Source organism: Mustelus asterias, chromosome 8 (genome assembly GCF_964213995.1).
Source record: "Mustelus asterias chromosome 8, sMusAst1.hap1.1, whole genome shotgun sequence".
In the NCBI taxonomy this organism is placed as follows: Eukaryota; Metazoa; Chordata; class Chondrichthyes; order Carcharhiniformes; family Triakidae; genus Mustelus; species Mustelus asterias.
In genome coordinates, this window is record NC_135808.1 from 105,443,123 (window position 1) to 105,467,123 (window position 24,001).

The window sequence follows — 24,001 nt, forward strand, 5'->3', positions numbered from 1 at the left end:
GCCCTTGAGAAGGTAGTGGTGAGCCGCCACCTTGAACTGCTGCTGTCCATCTAGTGCAGGTACACCCACAGGGTTGCTGGGAAGGGAGTTTCAGGATTTTGATCCAGCAACAATGAAGTTCCAAGTCAGAATGGTGTGTGGCTTGGAGGGGATCTTGCAGGTGGTGGTGTTCCCATGCATTTGCTGCCTTTGTCTTTCAAGGTGGTAGTGGTCACACGTTTGGAAGGTGCTACTTTGGTAAGTTCCTTCAATGCATTTTACAGATGGTGCACTCTGTTGCCACTGTCTGTTAGTGGTAGAGAGAGTGAATGTTTAAGGTGATGGATGGGATGCCAATCAAGCAGGCTGCTTTGTCCTGGATGGTGTCGAGCTTCTTGGGTGATGGAGCTGCACGTATCCAGGCACCTGAAAGAGTGTTACATCACTCTGACTTGCGTCTTGTAGAAAGTGGACGGGCTTTGGGATGTCAAGAGGTGAGTTACTCTCTGCAAAATTCCCAGCCTCTGATCTATTGTTGTAGCTATAGTATTTGTATGACTGGCCCAATTCAATTTCTGCTCAGTGGAACCCCCAGGATATTGATAGTGGGGGATTCTGTGCGGGTAATGCTGTGAGTGGCAACACACGAAATAGAAACAGATGTAGACCGTGTGACCCTTTGAGCCTGCTCCACCAATCAATACAATCATGACTGATCTTGGACTTCAACTCCATTTTCCCACCTTCTCCTGATATTCCTTAATTCCCTGCAAGACCAAAAATATGTCCACCCAGCCTTAACTGTTTTCAATGATGAAGCATCCACAACTCTCTCGGGTAGAGAATTCCAAAGTTTCACAGCCATTTGAGTGAAGTAATTTTTCCTCATTTCAGTCCTAAATGATTGACCCTTTATCCTGAGACTGTGTCCCCATATTTTAGAACAGAAAATGCTGGAAAATCTCAGCAGGTCTGACAGCATCTTCTCTCTTTACAGGTTTTCCAGCATTTTCTGCTTTCGTTTCAGATTCCAGCATCTGCACTATTTTGCTTTTATCCCCCATGTTTTAGACTCCCTGACCAGAGAAAATAATCTCCCATATAGAATCCCTTCAGAATGTTTTAGGTTTCAATGAGATCACTGCTCATTCTTATAAACAACAGAAAATATAAGCCCAGTTTACTTAGCCTCTCATCTTAGAACAACCTCCTCATCCTACGGACCATTTTAGTGACCCTTCACTGTACCGCCTCCAATGCAAGTAAATTCTTTCTTAAATGTGGAGACCAAAACTGCAGTCATTTCAGATGTGGTCTTAGCAAAACCCTGTACAATCACAGCAATACTTCTTTATTCTTGTACTCCAATCTTTTGCTATAAAGGCCAACATGCCATTTGCCTTCCCAATTGCTTGCTGCACCTGTGTGCCAACTTTTGCATTCCTTCTACAAGCACACCCAAAGTCTCTTTGAACATCCAATATTTACAATTTTCACAACTTTTACAAAATATTCTGCTTTTTTATTCTTACAACCAAAGTGAATAACTTCCCTACATTCTATTCCATCTGCTAACTTGTTACCCATTCACTTAACCTGTCTGTATCCCTTTGCAGCACCTCTGTGTCCTCCCCTAGCTTACTTGCCCACCTAGCTTAGCATCAGCAGCAAACTTTGATACACGACTCTCTATCTCTACATCTCTACATTGGCACTCCACTATTCACTGTTTACCCAACTTGAAAAAACCCCATTTATGCCCACTTTGTGCTTTCTTTCTGTTAACCTATCCTCTATGCTGAAACATTACCCAAACTCCATGAGCTCTTATCTTGCCTATTAATCTTTTGTGTGATACCTTATCGAATGCCTTTTAGGAATCCAGTAATACTGGATCCATCTATAGTGAAGACATACACAGAATATTTGTTCAATGCCTTTGCCATTTCCTCATTCCCTATGGTAATTTCCTATGTCCCTGCTTCTAAGGGACCAATGCTTACTTCAGCTACTCTTTTCCTTTTTATATACGTATAAAAATTGCTTGTAAGCTTTTATATTTGACTAGTTTACTTTCATGTTCTATATTTTCCCTTTTTGTGAACTTGTGTTGGCCCGCTACTGTTTCTAAAACACTCCCAATCCCCAGACTTGCTACTGTTTATTTGCAACGTTGTCAGCCTTTTCTTTTCATCTAATACTATCCTTAACTTCCTGAGTGAACCATGGATTGGTCTTGCTGAGTTTTTGTATTTCAGTGGGATATATTTTTGTTAAGCATTTTAAATTGTTTCTTTAAATGTTTGCCACTGTTCATTCATCCCGTTACATTTTCATCGAATTGCCCAATTAACCTTGGCAATTTCCTCCCAATACCTATGTAATTGGCTTTGTTTAAGTTTAAAATTCTTATTTGAGATTGGAATATGTCAGTTTTAAACTTAACATGGAATTGAATGCTGTTATGATCACTATTTCCCAGTAGATCTTTTACTACTGCATTATTAATTAACCCTGTTCATTGCACAATACTAGGTTTAAGATAGCTTCAGTTCCCTAATGTATTGCTCCAAGAAACTATCACCAAAATATTCTACAAACTCATCTACTAATCTAGACCACTCTTGCCAATTTGATTGTCCTAGTTTTAATGAAAATTAAAATCCCCCACAATAATTACTTTTCCCTTGTTACAAGCACACACAATTTTTTCCTTTTGCTCTGCCCAACAGCATAACGATTATTAGGGAGCCTATAAACTACTCCCACCAGTGCTTTCTGACTCTTGCTATTCCAAATTTCTACAAATATTGATTCTGCTTCATGATTTTCAGAGGCTAGATCCTTTCTCACTAATGTCCTTGTGTCATCCTTCTGTCCTCCTTTGCCATTCTGTCTGACTTTCTGAAATATTCTTTGCCTTGGAATATTTATTTCCCAACCTTGATCACCTTGTAACCATGTCATTGTGATGGTGATTAGATCTAAATCATTTACCTCTATTTGTGCCACTAATGCATCTATCTCATTGCAGATGCTTCATGCATTCAGATGAAGAACCTTTAATTTCATTTTTTACTTCTATTCCCTGCAATGACCTCATTCACCACTGCACAATGTTTATTCAACTTTGTGTCCCTTCCTGCCCCACTCTGCTTGTCTTTACCCCCATTGCTATATTGTGAGTATTGATGCCAGTGCACGATTAATCAAAATCCCTTTTTTCCACGCCACAGTTTGAGCCATGCATTTAATTCTATAATCTGCTTATTCTTACGCACATTGTTCGTGTAACATTCAGGAGATGCTTTACCTTTGGTGTTCTGCTTTTAAATTTGGACCCTAACTCCTCAAATTCACTTAGCAGAATATCATTCCCGGTTCTGCATGTTGTCAGTTCCCATGTGTAACATGACTGCTGGTTCCTCTCCAGCTGGAAGGAGTTGTCCTTAACCCTGTTATCAGGCAGTCAACACAACCTTTGGAGCTCATGGTCATGGCTTCAGTTAACAGTATCTATCCCTCTGACTCTACTGTCTCCTATCATTACCGCATTCTCTTCGCTCCTCCAACTTGAATGATATCCTTCACCATGATGCCAGGCTGGTTCACTCATCCACCTTGCGGTCTTTCTCCTTATCCACACAGAACCTCGTACCTGTTGGACAAAGTCAGACGCTGAGGCCCCTCCATCACTACATGCTGATTCCCCACATCTGCCTGACCCGCAGTCATACACTCCTGCCCCTGACCATTGACCAACTCTAAGGTTCTGCTTAACCTAAGGGTGTGACTGTTTTCTGGAAAGAAGTGTCCAACTAACTCTTCCCTGATGCCCTGCAATGTCCCACAACTCAGAATCCAGCTCAGCAACTCTGAGCAGAAGCTGCCTAAGCTGCAGATATGACAGATGTGGTTGTCTGGGATTGTAGTGCATTCCACAGATTGCCACATACTGCAGTCATGACGCACCACCAGCCCTGCCATTTCTGCCCAAACTTATTTGCTTAATTAGTTCATTATTTCATAATTTACATAGATAAAGGAATAGAAATTTGCATTCACCTAGCTTGGAGACAAAGGAGGAAAACTCACCAACTATTGCAGGCTGAGAAAAACGAGCATGCCCCCACCACCCTCCCCCCACCCCCCGCATCAAATTACCACCCGAACCAAATTCCTTAACAACATAATCTCTCACTCCAATTGTTTCCACTTTGTGAGCTCCCTTACTGAAGGGGAGACAGTTAGATTATCTCTTATTGGGTGCAGTCTTTACCTGGTACTTGTGTGGTGCGAATCTTTCTTACCAGTTATCAGCCCATGCCAGGTCTTGCTACATACATTCAGTATCTTTAGTATACGAGGAGTCGCGAATGGTGCTGAACATTGTGCAATCATTAGCAAACATCCCCATTTCTGACCTTATGCTGGAGGGAAGGTCATTGATGAAGCAGCTGAAGATTGTTGGACCTAGGACACTACCCTGAGGGACTCCTGCAGAGATGTCCTGGAGCTGAGATGATTGACCTCCAACAACTACTACCCTCATCCTTTATGCTAGGTATGACTCCAACCAGTGGAAAATATTTCCCCTGATTCCCATTGACTCCAGTTTTGCTCGGGCTCCTTGATGCCGTACTTGGTCAAATGCTACCTTGATGTCAAGGATAATCACACTTGCCTCATCTTGAGTTCAGCTCTTTTGTTTATGTTTGAACCAAGGCTATAATGAGGTCAGACATTGAATGGCCCTGGTGGAACCCAAACTGAGCATCAATGAGCAGGTTACTATTGAGTAAATGCTACTTGATAGACTTGTCAACAAAGTCTTCCATCACTTTGCTGATCGTTGAGAGTAATCTGATGGGGTGGTAATTGGTCGGGTTGGATTTGTCCTGCTTTTTGTGGATAGGATATACCTGGGCAGTTTTCCACCTTGTTGGTTGGATGCCCAGCTTGGTATGGGAATGTTCTGGAGCACAACTATTATTGCCATCACCTGCAAGTTTCCCTCCAAGCCACAAACCATCCTGACTGGAGCTATATTGCTGTTCGTTCACTGTCACTGGGTCAATTTCCTGGAACTCCCTTCCTAACAGCACTGTGGTGTACCACTTAGCGATGGGCAATAGATGTTGGCCTAGCCAGCAATGCCCACATCTCATGGACAATTTTTAAAAAAATCAGATGTGATGAAGACACTTCTTTTGCTGCCCAAACAGTGACTGATCAAACTTTGGACCTTCCCATACACTATTGCCCATGTACTTGCATGGAAATTAACTTCGCAGTCATGATAGTTGTAGCTTCTGATTTTTAATGTTTTACTACCAATAAAGAGTAAATGTAAGTACTAACCAAAAAAAATGAACATTTAAAAAAGTTTAATCCATGTACGTAGAGAAAACATTTGCTGAGCTCTTTGTTGTCCTTCCATTTTTAAAGCCGCGTGGCTGCCCTGTAAATTATTTCCCTTCACGTACAGATAGAGTTGAGCACAACTTTTATTTTTTAAAATAGTCATTGGTATTACTCATGAAGATGTTGAGGTTTTTTTTTAAATTTTGAAATGCATCATTTTATGTATTGTTCCACACAGTTTTGTAATGGTTTGGTATATAGCAGGAAAATTAATAGGCTGCAAAATGAATACATGATCTAGGCATTCTTAAAATTGACCTCTGCTACAAATTGTGCAATAACAAGATGTTGCAAGGAAGAACGTTATTATGTTCTTCTGTAACAGGTTAGAGGGAGATTCACCTTCTGCATGAAGTGTTGCATGTTTCCAAACTGGAAGTGCTCCATTCTTCACAATTGAAATCTGCATCTGGATGCGAAAGGAATTTGTGGGGTGTTGTTGAACATGCATTTCACAGGTAGTGCAGAACAGCAAAAAACAGCCTTCTGAGGTTGCTGCTCAAGCCAATTTCAACCAATTCTTTCGAGAATGATAATGTTGAATTGATTTGCTGTTCTCTAATCCTCTGTTGCAAATGGGTGGCATTTAGACTATAAATAGAAGAGAACTTTCTTATTTTGTTCTTTCATGTGAACATGTTTGCAAATGTAATTTATTGAAGAAAGATCAAGCATTTTATTAGCATGGACATTTCCCCATTAACAGAGAGTGAAATCAGAACAAGAACAAAGAAAATTACAGCACAGGAACAGGCCCTTCAAGCCTGCACTGACCATGCTGCCTGACTGAACTAAAACCCCCTACCCTTCCGGAGACCGTATCCCTCTATTCCCATCCTATTCATGTATTTGTCAAGGCACCCCTTAAAACTCACTATCGTATCTGCTTCCACTACCTCCCCCGGCAGTGAGTTCCAGGCACCCATCACCCTCTGTGTAAAAAAAACTTGCCTCGTACGTCTCCTCTAAACCTTGCCCCTCGCACCTTAAACCAATGCTCCCTAGTAATTGACTCTTCCACCCTGGGAAAAAGCTTCTGACTATCCATTCTGTCCATGCCTCTCATAATCTTGTAGACTTCTATAAGGTCGTCCCTCAACCTCTGTTGTTCCAGCGAGAACAAATCAAGTTTCTCCAACCTCTCCTCATAGCTAATGCCAGGCAGCATCCTGGTAAATCTTTTCTGTACCCTCTCCAAAGCCTCCACATCCTTCTGGTAGTGTGGCAAGCAGAATTGAACACTATATTCCAGATACAGCCTAACTAAGGTTCCATAAAGCTGCAACATGACTTGCCAATTTTTAAACTCAACGCCCCAGCCGATGAAGGCAAGCATACCGTATGCCTTCTTGACTACCTTCTCCACCTGTGTTGCCACTTTCAGTGACCTGTGTACCTGTACACCTAGATCCCTCTGCCTATCAATACTCTTAAGGGTTCTGCCATTTACTCTATATTTAAAATTCTAGAAATTTGCCAGAATTCCATGAAAAGTTGTTTGATAAGCGCAGAGATTTTGAATCACCCTTGACAATAATAATGCTGGTAATAGAAAATTATAGAAATCAGATTAGCCAAGAGTTTTTGGACTGTGTGGGAGAATATGGTTTGCAAGGCATCATGGTTTATTTTAATTCAGAAATGCCCACCTCCTACTTGAAAATGACTGCATTTGTAAATGTGACAACTGAGGAGCTCTTGCGTAAGAATATTTTATACTTTTGCTGTTTTTTATTGTTTCATAGTTTAATTTTGTATTTAGCAGCAAGTTTAAATGCTATATTTTCTGAAAACAGAATTTAATAAGACTGTTGGAGAGGCCTCGACCTTTGATTTGTGTCAGGATACCAGCAATATCCAAATGTTCAAATTAAAAGAACAAAGGTGAAATGCCGTAATGTGGTACAAAAGGAGAGATGTGCAACAGGTCAGTCAGAAGGTGTCAAGGGAAAGGGCAGGGTAACATCAGGGGTGTCAGCCTTTGTATTAATGTCAGTTTCAAAGTTGCCATGTGTTGAGAGCAATATCTATTTTGTGTGGACACAGCTGTGTTCACTTGCTAGCGTGAAGATTTTGCAACCCCTTAGGCTTCCATTTCTTCTGCAATTTAAAATGCAGATTTAGTGTCATAGAAACATGTTCCAAGGCCGCATTCAAAATGCTGTTGTTTGGAGGAAATTAGTTACAAGACAGCACCTTTATTGTGTAGTAGTCTTATAAACAGTTGTGGTGAAACTTCAGCTGCATGTCAGTAACAAACCTTTGGATTAGGTCACTGCTGCTCCTCTGCTGCCCAGTCAGTAAGTATTGTGTGTTATATGAAATATATTTTGAATCTGTGCTGGTGCTGCTATGTTATTTTTAAATTTCATTAACAGTACTATGTCATGCCAGCATTTGTGTATAGCAGGCAAATGGTGTTTACATGAGCACACCCTCTATAAGCATTGGGGTCTATGTTCATAATGGAGCTGAATGGCCTTCTAGTTTACCTGCATGGATAAAATCTAAAACATGCTAAATCATGACCAAAACACAATGTCATGTGAAATATTAAGCTATTTTAGCATGGAAAATTTATAGATGAATGACACCTAAGTAGGAGGTGCTACAAACAACACAAATGGAAAAAAAGAGGGCAGGGGAGAGGGCCTGTGTAAGATACTCTGTCAGAGAGTCGATGCAGACTCGATGGGCCATATGGTCTCTTCTGCACTGTAGAGATTCTATTAAGATATCAGCAAGACAAACACAGGTTAGTTGAATGGGCAAATGCAGTTTCTCATCCTGGGGCAGTCCCTTATGATCGAGGATGCTTGCTTCCGGGTTCTGAAATAACGAATAAGTCCAGTGTGTGATCTGCAAACTCTGCCACATGCGAGGCAGGTGGTGCTTGAAGGGTCAGGTAGATGAGCTGTTTGGAGGTTTGTACGCTCTCGCTCTCTGACACCTCGATTTCACCTCTGCGTGCTTTTTCACTGCTGTGTTGTACCTTCCCAAATAAATCTCCATTTTGATTGGTTGCAAGCCAGAGACTCCCACAAGTCTGTGAGACGGTTGATCTCTTCAGGGGTGGTATGAGGATTCCGTAGAGCGTTTCTGCCAGCTTCCTGGGAGTCTCAGAGTTTCGAATAGAGCAGTTGCTTCGGGAGTCTGGTATCAGGCAAATGAACAACACATCCAGCCCATCAGAGCTGTTTTGAGTGATTAGCACCTCGATGCTGGGCATGTTGGCTTGGGTGAAGGCGCTGTTGTTGGACTACCTTTTCTGGCACTGGATTTGGAGGATCTTGTAATGGCACTACTGATGGTACTTCCCCAGTGCTTTGAGCTGTTTGCTGGCGGTTGCCCATCTCTCTGAAACATATTGAACCATGGGGATCACTGCTGCCCAGTAAACCATGACTTTAGCCTTGGAGATGCAATTTAATGTAGGTAGTCTGGAGTAATATATTTGAAAATAAAAAATTAAGATGTTGAATATACACTTAATGGGGAAAGGCACTGAAGGATATAATTGAACAGAGAAATCTAGGAGTTCAAATATATAATTTCTTGGAAGTGTGCATGGGGGTAAATAAATCATTAATGATGGCCAAGAGAATTTTAGGTTTTATTAATAGAGGCGTAATGACAAGAGTAAAAAAGTAATGATGAATGAATATGTAACATTGGTTAGCCATATTTAGAATACTGTATGCAATTTAGTTTATCCCATAAAAAGAGGACGTTTAAGACAGAGAGCACCAGGATGATGTCAGGAATAGGAAACGAGCTATGAAGTGAGATTTTTGACACTGGGACTTTTTCCACTTGAGCAGTGAAGACTAAGCTGAGAATTAATAGAATTTGAAAAGAAGATTTTGAGGGAGAATGGGCAGGTTTATTTCCTTTTGCTGGGGAGTCATTAAAGAAGGACTAAATTTAAAATTGTTAATCAGACTGCAAAAAAGCAATTAGGGTTACTTTACATTAGGGGCTGTTCAGATAGGCAATGCTTTGCTACAGGAGGTGTTTGGACAGGGATCATTTCATCGTTTAAGGGAGCAATGGAAAAATGTTTGAAGCAGAGGTAAATAATGAGCAGCAATTGTCTCCAACTAAATAGTGGGAAGATTGAAACCATTGTTTTCAGTGCCCGTCACAACTCTGTTCTCTAACCACAAAGTACATTCCTCGCTCTGACACCAGACTGTTTGCAACCTTGGTGTCACATTGGACCTTCTGATGAACTTCTGACCACATATTTGTACCTTCGCTAAGACTGCTTCTCTCCATTGCATTACGTAAATCTGCCCCTGCCTCAGCTTATCAGCTGTTGAGGCTCTTATGCATGCCTTTGTTACCCCCAGGCCTGATTATTCTAATGCACTCCTAGCCATCCTCCTACAGTCTGCCTTTCGTAAGCTTGAGGTCATTGAATATGCTTTGGCCTATGCCCTAAATGGCGTCAGGTTCCATTTGCCCTCTACATACTAACCTTTATTGAACCTGACTTAATAGTACCTTGATTTTAAATTCACATCTGTGTTTTCAAATGGCATTGCTCCTCCCTGTCTTTGTAGTTTTCTTCAACCCTACAAGCTTCTGAGATATCTGTGCTTCTCCCAATTCTGGCCTCTTGAGCATCCCCAATTTTAATTGCTGCGCCATTAGTGACCGTTCTGCCAAGGGCCCAAACACTGGAAATTCCTTCCTTTTGATTTGATTTATTATTGTCACATGTATTGGAATACAGTTAAAAATATTGTTTCTTGAGCGCTATTCCTATACTGCTCTGCCTCTCCTTCCTTCTTTAAGATGTTCCTTAAAGGCTACCTCTTTGACCAAACCTTTGCCCATCTGACATACTATAATCTCAGTGTGGCTCATGCCAACTTTTATTTGATAACGTAGCTATGAAGGACTGTCGAACATTTTACTACCTTGAAGACCTATATAAATACAAGCTGCTGTTGTTGTTGATACAAGGCTATGGGAAGAAAGCAGGTTATTGGGATTAGTCCTGGTTTGGATCTAGCTAGACACAATGGGTGAACTAACTCCCTTCTATCTTGTAAACTTCTATGGTTCCACACTTCTGGAGGATGAGCAGAAAGGAGGAAACTGGGTATTATTGCATTGCACTGATTATCGCATGATCTGTATGATTGTTGCTACTTCACACACATTTTGCACCCTTCCGCATAACACTTAATTCAAAGAAAATCCTTGGTGATCTTATTTGTTGAACACAATTTAGAGGACCCCAAGCCCCAAAACAAAGATATTTAAATTGTGTAGAAATTTGTAAACTAAAGAAGGATGATATCTGAACTGTAGATACTTTTCCTATTTTTCATAAAACCATTCTTCAAAATTAGTAGGTTTATTTTTTTATTTTATGCAGGACTCCTACTCGATGCCCCTTACATCAATCCAGTGTTGGCATGTTCATTGTGAGGAGTGCTGGCTCAGAACACTGGTAAGAATATCCTTCCATTTCTTCATGTTGTTTCTTTTCTTTCTGTCGTTCTGCCCTAGTGCCTTCAGGGAAAAGTGTTATAATCCGGTCAAACATTGCAGTACAGAAGGAAGCAATTAATAAGAAAATGCTCATCTGTTTCGCAGCCAGCCTTTTCCAATACACAATTTATTATATAAACACTTTCACGACGTCCTTTAAAATTTGCTTGCTGTGGCGGCTTGTTACTAATGTTACCATTAAACCATACCCTGAAGACAGCAATAAAGTTGGAATGCTAGGCCCTTGCATCTTTAATCAAAGTGAATGCTTGTAATCTTGTTACTGCTGCCTTTTTTTATGAAACTGGGCAGTACATAGCAAACTGTTGTGTGTACGTGTGCATGTGAATATGTAATAATCATTCATTATTCTCATTAACTTAGCTTTATTTAAACAGAGACTTTTTGTAATAAGGAAATAGAGGGGGGAAACCATATGATTTTACTACATTGATCATACATATAACAAATGAAACGTCTCCAGTGCTGTAACCACAATTAGTGCAATAAAAGATTGGAGGGATGGGGGCTTTTCTTCCCTCAAAATGCCTGACTATAATGGCACATTGCCACAGTGCTAATGAGGGTTTGAAGTATAAAACACTAATGAACTGAAAAGGAAAACATTTATTGTTGAGTTTAGCACACCATGGTTGAGGTAAGTTCATTACCACAATTAAGTTACTCCTTTAGGTTTTGTTTCAACACTTCCTAACTTATAATTATTGCTAATAGTTTAATGTTTCTTTGTTCATCATATCCCCCACAAGGGAGTATGGTGACTCTCTTAGGTTACACTGTTCCGACTGCACTTTCCCAGATTTGTTTACAATGCATGTTGGTCAGTCTTCAGATTTGTCATGTGCCCCTACTTCGCACCACTAGCTTAGCAACTGAAAAGCCTAGTTTGCACTATTTTTGTTTCAGGCTTGATGTCGCGGTAATGCGTAACATCTCATTTCATTCTCCCAGTCACTGGGTGATGTTGGTTGATAGTGTGAGAGCCAAGCGATCATACTTTGGGGCCATTATAATACTTGGACTTGGGGGTACCATGCATTGACTACTAAGCTTATGCTAAAGTAGCACATGTGTTCAGTATCAGGTGTTCCCACATTAATTTCAGCAGTTCTACCTCCCATTACAGATTGCCTGGCAGCAGAGACACAAGACTTGGCACTGGAATTGTAGACAGGGGCAATGTGGCACTAGAACTCTTCCATACAGCACCACAGTGTGGAAACAAATTGATTTGGTACTGTGTATATGTGACAAAAATGAAACATTTTAGTCTTTTAACATTTTTCTGCTGTTGTCCACAGTATATACAGAGAATAAATATCAGTAATTTTTGTTTTCTGCAAGCTGGAGGGAATTTATGTTCCAGTTGACCTAACATTCACACCTCAGAATAGGGACGCGTGTAGTCATCGGAATTCTTGCTATGCATAGTTTGATTGCTGCCATAGTATATGGATGGGAATGCAGATAATTTGCTGTAATGGTTATCAATGGGGTAAATTTAGTAACTGATTTCTGTTGAAACAAAAGGAGTTATTACATTTGAATGTGGCTTTATTGGGTTGTCCCTATTTTAAAGTATCTTTGATGCTGGATAAACATGAACAATATGCATTTATGTGGCAACTTTAATGTAGAAAAATATCCTAGAGTACTTCATAGATATGCAATCAGTCAATTCAGATACCAGACCAAGAAAGGAAATAGTGAAAGTGTGACCAAAAGCTTTGTTGAAGAGGTGAGTTTTAAGAAATTCCAGTACATGGGGACACATGGCTGCACGTGGTGGGTTGAAAGGATAGGAGGTATGTACAAGCTGTCAAAAGTTCGAGGAATACTGAGTTTTGGGTGTATTGGAGGAGAGTACAGAGATAATGAGGAGCAAGGTCATGATGTGAATTAAACTCTCTGAGGATGAGAATTTTAAATTGTAGTTCGGGAGCCAGTCTAAGTCAACAAGGGCAGGGGCGATGACTGACATGGTATTAATGCAGGTTGGGATATGGCAGCAGAATGAGCTGGAGTTTACAGAGCTTGGAGATTGGCACTCCTGGCAGATGAGCATTGGAATAGTTGTGTTTGGAAATACCAAAGGCATAGATGAGATTTTTAGCAATCTGGACAGAAGGGGGTACTCTTCCGGAGGTGGAAGTAACCCATCCTTGTAACAGTGAGGAGATAAGGCCAGGAACTCAGCTTGGGATTGAATAAACCGTCAAGATTACAAGCATCTTGCTTCAGCCTGCGATGGTGGCCTGGGACTAGTGGTGATATAGAATTTGTGGCAGGGACTGCTTAATTGACAAAGAATGGCGCTAGCGTTCCAGTGTTATTTAAGGAAATGCAGATTTTGTGAATGGGCTTTGTTTCAGCACCTAATCAGAGGATTTGAAATGACGGTTCAGTGGTTGAACTTACTTCAGAAGTCTGTAGCCAGCAGAGAAACTGACTCCTGCAGCCTTTCACAACAGGAGTGAATGTACATTTTCATGGTTTGATGTATATTGAGAGATAGCTCAAGGGAAGCATCTTTATTATTCTGATATATTGTGGAGGGTTATAACGTTTGTAAATTATGATAAATACACTCTTTTGCAGTGAATCCTGCATTCATTTATCTGTTAATGTTAAATAAAACATCAGTTGCTTTATAGCCGCAGTCTGGCCTGACAGACTATAAGTTCAATCTTTTCCTGTCCTTTTTTTCTGTGTTCATAATCCATCCAACGAGGACAAAGGGAATCATGTCATGACATGTGAAACATTTCACTAAGCCAGTTTACAGTAACAAAATTATTTGGTCAACCCCTGCATTTTGCTATCGCTTACCTAAATATTGGATAGGTAACATCCCTGTCAGGGATGCTGATGGTAAACCTAAAAGGAATATCATACAAGAAACACAGCAATGCAAGTGTAAAAGATGTACGTGGTGCTGCTTGTGGGCATTTTGATAACTGTTGGTATTATTTTGATTGTCAGGCATTGTCTTTTTTTTGATTAGATATTTACCTGAAGGTCCAACCTGCCCATTCCAGTGAATCACGTAGATTTTAACAAGCTCCCATCAGATAGTTCTTCCAATGTACTGGTCAACACTTCTCCTTCAATCTACATCATAAATAGCAGATTAATTGATCATATGTGGTCATATGTTGGATCTCCTATTTACATGTATAAATAAATTCACCAGCGGAGTTCATTATATGTGGCACACTTTCTAACGTTTCTGGAAGGTGTGAGAAGCAGCTAAATAAATGCATTTTTAAAAAATTTCTTCTTAGACATGCAACCAAATTGTGGTTGCACATATCCAAGATTCCTTTAGTGACTTTGGATTGGGATGTCTCTGAAAGTCCTTTATTCTTTCAAAGCTTACGTTTTATCATAGACAGCAGAACAAGGCTGAATTACACTGGCAATAAGCTCACTTTTGTACGGGCAGTCTTCATAAATATATTTTTCATGCTATTTTAGTTTGGGATGAGGTGGGGGCAGAGCTTGTTTATTTCCAATCCTTTCACTATTCATTGAGAATCAGCCCACTGCTACTAAAACTTCACACTCGGGTACAATATGTTATCACTGAGATGTGAAGAATCATTGATTCGATGGCTACACTGTGTGACATCATAACAGATTTTGAATTTATCGACGTAACTGTTCAGTCTGCCTTTTGAGTTCAAGACTGGTGTTTTACCACTCACATCCCCCGCCCCAGAAAGAAAATTCCATAATATAGAAACAGAAAATGCTGGATAATATATTTTTCTTAATATAAAAGGCAAAATACTGTGGATGCTGGAATTCTGAGATAAAAACAGAAAATGCTGGATAAACTCAGCAGGTCTGGCAGCAGCTGTGGAGAGAGGAACAGAGTTAACGTTTCGAGTCCATATGGCTCGTCTTCAGGTGCTGCCAGACCTGCTGAGTTTATCCAGCATTTTCTGTTTTTATCTCAGAATTCCAGCATCCTCGGTATTTTGCCTTTTATATTAAGAAAATTCCATGCCCTGAAGTCTCTGTTTATTTGCATTGTTTTATTTACCATCCTGCCTTGGAAATGTGTTGCTGATCCTTTATCGTTGCTGGGCGAAGAGTTGGAGCCCTTAACTAACACTAAGTGTGTACCTATACCATATGGACTGTGGTGGTTCAAGAAGGTGGGTCATCATCACCACCTCAGGGACATTTAAGGATGGACAGTAAATGCTTGTCTTTCCCATGACGCCCAGATTCCCATGAATAAATATTTTTAAGTTCGGCTTAGAGATACTATGACCTGCTTAGCTTTCTCTATCGCTTCACAAAGTGAATATTCACTAGCTGATCATTGGGCATCTGACACGTGGAGGTTTGAGTGGCAGGTTTGGTTTAATTTGAGTTCATTTGATTTGATTTATTATTGTCACATGTATTAGTATACAGTGAAAAGCATTGTTTCTTGCGCGCTATACAGACAAAGCATACCATACATAGAGAAGGAAAGGAGAGGGTGCAGAATGTAGTGTTACAGTCATAGGTAGAGTGTTGAGAAAGATCAACTTAATAGGAGGTAGGTCCATTCAAAAGTCTGATAGCAGCAGGGAAGAAGCTGTTCTTGAGTCGGTTGATATGTGACCACAGACTTTTGTATCTTTTTCCTGATGAAAGAAGGTGAAAGAGAGTATGTCTGGGTGCGTGTTAGATCCTTGATTATGCTAGCTGCTTTTCCGAGGCAGCGGGAAGTGTAGACAGAGTCAATGGACGGGAGGCTGGTTTGCATGATGGACTGGGCTTCGTTCATGACCCTTTGCAGTTTCTTGCAATCTTGGACAGCGCAGGAACCATACCAAGCTGTGATACAACCAGAAAAGATGCTTTCTATGGTGCATGTTTTAAAGTTGGTGAGAATTGTAGTGGACATGCCAAATTTTCATGGCTTCCTGAGAAAATAGAGGCATTGGTGGGCTTTCTTAACTATGGTGCCAGTGTGGAGGGACCAGGACCGGTTGTTAGTGATCTGGACACCTAGAAACCTGAAGTTCTTGACTCTTTCCACTTTGTCCCCATTTATGTAGACAGGAGCATGTCCTACGCTTCTTGAAGTCAAAGACTATCTCCTTCGTTTTGTTGACATTGAGGGAGAGATTATTGTCGTCGCACCAGTTCACCAGATTTTTTATCTCTTTCCTGTTCTCCCTCTCATCATTGTTTGAGATTCGACCCACCACGGTGGTGTCATCAGCAAACTTGAAATCGAGTTGGAGGGGAATTTGGCCACACAGCCATAGGTGTGTAAGGAGTACAGTAAGAAGTTGAGGACACAACCTTGTGGGGCACCGGTCTTGAGGATGACCGTGGAAAAGCTAGCAGGAGCTTCTCACAAGCAGCACAACTGACCATGAAGTGTGTGCATTTCCATTCACCATTTCTTCTTGAATGGTTCCATCAATGCAGAACTTACATAGAAGCTGCTTCTCTTCAAATTATGATGGGTACTAGAGTCTATATAATCTACAAGTAAGAAGTCATCTCAGGCCTCGGGTATATAATGAACATTTGTTTACATTGTAGTGATAGACCTGTTTGTGGCATGTGAGTTTAATACCATCAGCAGCCTTTTGCAATTCAGTATCTGCATCCCTGGGAGAGCAGGGTAGGATTCCCTAGTTTGCACAGAGCTACTGCTGGATTTTAGCCAACTAACACTTTTGACCAACTAACAGCCTTCCTCTCTTGCAACCTCTTTGCCTCTTTTTCACAATTACTTTGCAGCTTGTTCTTAGATTTTGCTGATAGCCTAGGAAAAAAAATCTCTTCTGAACAATGAACTAGAACTATTTGAACAGATGCTCTGTATCCCACAAGCGGAACCTGCAGTGAAGTTTTGCTGTCACTTAAGAAAGATGACAAAGGCCAAGATATCCTTTGTCCCTTTTCAGCATGATACGAATAGACTGCATCCAAGCTGAAAATGTCAGCATTTGGACTCCTAGATAGTAAAAACAGTGCTTTCTCCTCTAATTTGTGCAGTATTAATGACTTGTCAGTAATGTCATCTTGCTGGTTGATTCTTAGTTTGAAATGTTCCATGCATTTTATAATTAAATGCCTAATATATTTACAAATAGATTTTTATCTACTTGGTGTGATATTAAACCTTCATGTATTATGTGAGCTTCAAGCACTATTGGTATTTAGGGGGTTAAATGATAAATGGAATTTTTCTTGTACTGGTAATTCTTTTTACAGCGGCCCTTGTAATAAATTGTGGGAGTAAGTAGAGTTTACATCAGTAGTTTGTCATTTATTGTGGCTTTGTTCATAGAATCCCTACAGCTCAAAAGAGGCCATATGGCCCATCGAGTCTGCACCAATTCTCTGACAGAGTATCTTACTCAGACTGTCTCCCCCACTCTATCCCAGTAACCCCACACATTTCCCATGGCTAATCCATCTAACCTACATGTCTTAGGACACTAAGGGGCAATTTAACTTGGCCAGTCCACCTAACCTGCACATTTTTGAGGTGTGGGAGGAAACCAGAGCACCCAGGGGAAACCCACGCAGACACAGGGAGAACATGTAAACTCCACATAGTCATCTGAGGCTGGAATTGAACCCGGTCCCTGACGCTGTGAGGCAGCAGTGCTGACCACTGTGCCGCCTGTGGTGTTTTTTTTTCAACTTTTGCATGCTCACTTTCTAGAGCCTTATCCAAGACTGATTTTTCATAAGATTTTTTACTAAACTATTTGATCCGAAGATTGAAATCAAACGGTGCTATAGCATTACATTTCTGTTGATAGTGGTTGCCTCTGGTCAGGTATTTACAGTTTTTAATAATAATTTAGTGCCTCACACTTGGACTAGGAATGGACTCAAATGTTAGATTTCTGTATCAGAAAACACAGTGCCTTATTCAAGTTGTCTGCTGTGATTCACAAAGTGACATTCCCTACTATAGTGCAAAGTGCTAAAGGACCACAGTCAGCTCTTAGATGTATCCTATTACTGACTTTTTGATAAAATCCTCATGACTAAATAAATCCAACAACCATAAATCCATCTGGGCTGTTAGTAAAACTTGATTCTTCACTTGTGAAAATAATGTCTATGAGGAAAGCATGTTTGTTTTGCAGGGGAAGTTGTATTTTGTAAACTTGTGATTTATTAGGAAATGAACAGCCAGGTTTTCCCCAGTGAGCTGTTCAGTGTTGGTTATAGGAAGTCCACTGAGCACCTAATCTGCTCCCCTGCAGTAACTTATTTAATATTGCTAAGCTGCAGAGTGGCATGACTATAATAGTTTAGATTAAAGGTGCAGAAAATGAAGGCACATAACTTGAAATTGTGCTCTTCCAGCTATTTACCCCTCTCTTTCGTCAGTACAGTACTGTAGAATATCAAATACGTTAGGACTTTTAAATCTGAGCTCACATTTTTATTAGGTTGCATGTTTTAAACATCAAAGTATTTTTCTCCTCTTTTGGCCATTCATACTGTTGAGAGTACTGGTAATCCATTCACGAGCTTTTACCAATCCAAATATTAATCTTATTGTTCTGAGATGTTCTGAGATTGTTATTACTCTCTGTACTGGGAATAGAGAATGTAAACCTATCTACTTCCTACCAATTTGTGGCTTGTTCCACATTGGTGAAGTACAGTTGATGGTTACTTGATCAAATGTAGCGCTAACTTCATGCATGGAGATATATATTTGCTCAGACAGTCAACTGGGAAGTATTGTTTGAAAACGCTGAACAGAAAATGGGGAATAAAACCACTCCAAAGGCTCTGATTCTGCCTGCACTTTTTTCTTGTATCCTGCAGTGTTCCTGGGACATTCCAATATCAAGCAACATTTGGGATATCTATACATCGATTCATGCAAATACATGTTTCCATGTAAAGAAAGTTCTTAAATTTGCCCATGTTCTGTCAGAATAGCATAACTAAGATCTAGTAGTGTGACGGCTATTGAGAACACAGGATTAACAAACTTGGTTGGCAAGTGAACCCAAGCTCCTTAGTTATCCTACTGATTATTCTGTTAATATTGAAGCTTTGGCATTTCAGCTAGTGGTCATTGTTCTTACATTATCTGCCTTTACTACTCCAGTTTCTGATAACAGTTAGAGGTAACCACTCATTCTAATGACTGTTCACACCTTTTTTGCTGTCACTCTCTTTGACAAATGAGATAATGGTGGTAGATCATTTACTCCTTTTTGCAGACATTTGTTGCTTGTTATCATTACGAAAAGAAGCAAGGCCTGTGTGGGCCATTGATATCTTTGAGTATAATGTCTGGTAATGCTTTGAGATTAATGTTTGATGGTCGATATTAGTTGCTAACATAAATGTGTAACTTTGCAGCAAGTTGGGTCCAATAACTGCAAATTGGACTGGCTCTCAATATCCAGCAGCTTTGACTTAAAATGTGCACTACAGTGAGATAAATTTGTCTTCCAGTTCAGGTTCCACTACAAATTAACTGAACATAAGACACTTCTAATTAATAATGCCGTGGGTGGCACAGTGGTTAACACTGCTGCTTCCCAGTGCCAGGGACCCAGGTTCAATTCCGGGCTTGGGTGACTGTCTGTGTGGAGTTTACACGTAGTCCCCGTGTCTGCGTGGGTTTCCTCCCGGTGCTCCGGTTTCTTCCCACACACTCCAAAGATGTGAGGTTTGGGTGGATTGACCATGCTAAATTGCCCCTTTAGTGTCAGTGGGATTAGCAGGGTAAATACGTGGGGTTATGGGGATAGGGCCTGGGTGGGATTGTTGTTGGTGCAAGCTCAATGGGCCAAATGGCCGCCTCCTGTACCGTGAGGTTTCTATGATTCTATGAAATAATGCAGAAGAGAGGAAAAATTCCAGGCTCATTGGGCTTGGTTTTAGGGCAGGAATGAGTGGGAACTATATCCTTGTCAATAGGTTAACTGGAGGTGAGGGAGAGGGTGGGGGAGGTTAAAGCTAAAATGTAAAATTGGTGGCTCAGAAGGTAAAATAAGGTGGAAAGGAACATAAGACAAGAAGACTTTAGATGTATGGATAACAACAAGGCAGCAAAGATTAACATAAAATTACACAAGCCAAGGAAAGAAAGTCCAAAAAGGAAATCAATGTGTCAAAAGACAAAAATAGTGAAAACAGAAGGAATCTAAACTGAGATGTATATTAGCACAAAAAAAATTGGAGAACTAGAGCTGTTGATTATAATAGAAAATTATGATCACGCAGCAAAATTAAAACATGGCAACAATTAGTAAATAGAAAATCTGGATATACTACTTTTGAGAGGCCAGGGAAAGAAGAAAGGGGAGGCGTGTTAATATTAATGAGAGTTAGACAGCCAAAACAATGGAAAGCGAATTGAGGATGAACTTTGTAGACAGATTAGGAAGATGCATACAAACATTCAAGTTATAATTTATGGATATTTTCATTGTTGACAAATAGATTTGATTAAAGAAAATACTTGTGCTGAGAAATGAGAGCTTATTTTATCAGAACTGTTTACTGGGTCAATATTTTTGAAGGGAGGAAGCACTACTTAACATGCTTCTGGTTAATGAGGTGGCGAAGGTAGATAACCTGAAAGTAGGGGAACGTTTGCACGATACCATTTGCTTCAGTGAAAGATCAGAAAATGGAAGGAAGGAAGTTAAGGGCAAGGGAGATTATATTGAAAAAGTAAATTATGATGAGTAAAATTGGACCTTGCCCAGATTAGTGGAAGAAGATAAAATTGGCAAATAAACCTGTTGTTTAGCAAGGTAAGATGTTGAATGGGGAACATACAAATAAAATAAGCTCCTCATCAGAGAAAAGGGATGTATTGAAAGACCCATGGTTGAATGGCAAAATTAGACCAAATTTTTTTTTAAATGCATTTAATTGCTTACAGAACACTTAATAAAGCAACTCAGGACAAATATAAAGAATATTGGAAAAGTATAAAAAGGGAAGATTTTAAAGACTGATCATTAGTACCTGTTGTTTGGAGAGCAAAATTACATTTGGTGTGCGTGTGCATATTTCTGCCACACGTGGCAATTGATGAAGAATTCTTTCCTGAACAAAGAACAGTACAGCACAGGAACAGGACCTTCGGCCCACCAAGTCTGTGCCGACATAAATGCCTCTCTAATCTAATATTTTCTTGCCTCTACGTGGTCCATATCCCTCTATTCCCTGCCTATTCATGTATCTATCGCGATGCTTCTTGAACATTGCTATAGAATCTGTTTCCACCACCTCCTCCGGCAGCGCGTTCCAGGCATTCACCACCCTCTGTGTAAAATACTTGCCTCTTACATCTCTTTTAAACTTTCCCCCTCTCACTTTCAACCTATTCCCTTGAGTAATTGATCCTTCGACCCTGGGAAAAAGATTCTGACTATCCACTCTATCCAAGTCTGTCATAATCTTGTAAACCTCAATCAGGTCCCCCCTCATCCTCCGACGCTCCATTGAAAACAATCCAAGTTTGTTCAACCTTTCTTCATAGTCCATATCCCCCAAACCAGGCAACACCCTGATAAATCTCTTCTGCACCCTTTCCAATGCATCAACATGCTTCCGGTAGTGTGACGACCAGAATTGTACACAATACTCCAAATGCGGCCTAACCAAAGTCTTATATAGCTGCAACTTGATTTTCCAATTCCTATACTCAACGCCCCAACCGATGAAGGCCAACATGCCATATGCCTTCTTGACCACCTTGTCCACCTGAGTTGCCACCTTCAGGGAACTGTGAATCTGCATGCCTGGATCCCTCTATATGCTAATATTTCTAAGGGCTCTACCATTTACAGTATACTTTCCTTCTGCAGTAGACCTTCCAAATCACATCACCTCATATTTGTCCAGATTAAATTCCATCTGCCATCTTTCGGCCCAGGTCGAGCAGATTTATATCGCTGTATCCTCTGACAATCCTCCTCACTATCCACTACTCCCCCAATTTTTCTTAAACAGAGGAACAATGTTAGCTACTCTCCAATCCTCTGGCACGTCGCCTGTGGCAAAAGAGGAAACAAAGGCTTTGGCCAAGGCCTCAGCAATTTCTTCCCTCGCCTCTCTCAGTATTCTAGGATTGACCCTATCTGGTCCTGGGGATTTCAGGGCTTCTGAGCAAATCAGTTGCTGCCAGAACTGGGTGCACCAGTATGCCTCCTCCTTGGAGGAGAGCATGACTCAGAGCAGAGGTCACACAGAGCAGAACAATAGGTGTAAAGAATAGAGAAGGAACAAGAGGAAGGTAGGTGGCAATAGTTCCTTTCCACCCAGGCTGTATGCAAAAAGCTACTTTGAGTGAGATACCAGAATCCTAATTTTCCTAATCAGCAAAACCCTTTCTCCTAGCTTCCTTCTGTCACTGATCATCACATTGTCATCTTGGCCATCATGCAAAAATAATAATAATATCAAGTGCTTTCCCAGTGGTTGCAGCATGGTTGGTGGAAGCCTGCTGAATTTCAATGGTAGAGAACGCATTTGGTCTTTGATGGTGCCCTCGAACAGCTCTAGGCCTAGAAGACCGGGCTTCGGAGTGTACCAGTTTGACATGGGCAGCAAGAGTCAGAGCTGGCTAGCTGACAGTAAGCGTGAAAGGGGTGGGAGGATGAACGTTGTCATCCTGAGAAACGACAGCAGGTTTGTACTGGATGGAGCCACTGCCACTCCTCTGGTGCGGTACCTCAGCAATCTTAGTAATCTTTTGAAAGACAGATTGGCTCGAATGTTTTGACATTCTGCAAGCCCCTTTGAGTACTGGTATCTGCAGCCATGGTTGCAGTCTGAGCTTAGATGGCTCCAGTCTGAGCTTCTGTTGCAGTAGGGTCTAAAGTGTGCTGGGAAGGATAGGCACCTAGCTGTGCATAAAGCGTGATGCAAAGTTGGTGCTAGACATTGGTCCTTGACATTGAACACAGGCTTTTTGACAGATTTCCTCAATGCACCAAGCATTTAATTGTGCATACCAATCAGCCTTTTTCTGTAGGCTTCCCTGTCAAAGTCCTCATTTGTGTCCCCTGCAGCAGAATCCTTCTGGGCGGGCCTCTGCTAATCTTGCCCACTGGCTGCAAGTCACTGCGTGTTAAAATAAAAACCACCACAAAATAAACATTCCATTTCTGCCCGGTGTCTGAGCATGCCCAGATCATACCACTCTGATCTGATCTCTACCTACTCTATCTCTAATATCTAAATCCTAGCCAGGGAAAATGTTACAGCAGTGCTCAGGCAGGACAGATTAGAGGGCTTGTCTACCGAGGCCATATGGGTGGAGCTGAGAAACAGGAAAAGTATGACCACATTAATGGGGTTGTATTATAGACCACCCAATAGTCAGCGAGAATTGGAGGAGCAAATCTGCAGAGAGATAGCAGACAACTACAGGAAACATAAAGTTGTGATAGTAGGGGATTTTAATTTTCCACATATAGATTGGGACTCCCATACTGTTAAAGGTCTAGACGGGTTAGAATTTGTAAAATGTGTTCAGGAAAATTTTCTAAATCAATATATAGAGGTACCAACTAGAGAGGATGCAATATTAGATCTCCTATTAGGAAACAAGTTAGGACAAGTGACGGAAGTGTGTGAAGGGGAACACTTTGGTTCCAGTGATCATATCGTCATTAGTTTCAACTTGATCATGGATAAAGATAGATCTGGTCCTCGGGTTGAGGTTCTAAACTGGAAAAAGGCCAAATTTGAAGAAATGAGAAAGGATCTAAAAAGCGTGGATAGAGGTTTGATAGAGGTGTATAAAATTATGATGGGTATAGATAGAGTGAATGCAAGCAGGCTTTTTCCACTGAGGCCAGGGGAGAAAAAAACTAGAGGACATGGGTTAAGGGTGAAGGGGGAAAAGTTTAAAGGGAATATTAGGGGGGGCTTCTTCACACAGAGAATGGTGAAATGAGCTGCCAGATGAAGTGGTGAATGCGGGCTCACTTTTAACATTTAAGAAAAACTTGGACAGGTACATGGATGAGAGGGGTGTGGAGGGATATGGTCCAGGTGCAGGTCAGTGGGACTAGGCAGAAAAATGGTTCGGCACAGCCAA

The 24,001-nt window shown here is 40.8% G+C and overlaps 1 protein-coding gene across 7 annotated transcripts in view; it reads left to right on the plus strand.

The window, feature by feature from the left end:
• Positions 1–24,001, plus strand: part of rnf220a (ring finger protein 220a) — a 463,658-nt gene that overhangs the window by 432,353 nt on the left and 7,304 nt on the right. For 5 of the 7 annotated variants that reach the window (XM_078218667.1, XM_078218665.1, XM_078218666.1 and 2 more), the window contains one exon: positions 10,793–10,867. The exons of 1 other annotated variant lie outside the window; for it this stretch is intronic. In XM_078218667.1, coding sequence (XP_078074793.1) covers positions 10,793–10,867 — 75 coding nt within the window. Of the gene's footprint in view, positions 1–10,792; positions 10,868–12,055; positions 12,164–24,001 lie in introns of all 7 variants that reach the window. One more of the 7 variants, XM_078218664.1, reaches the window with a different exon arrangement.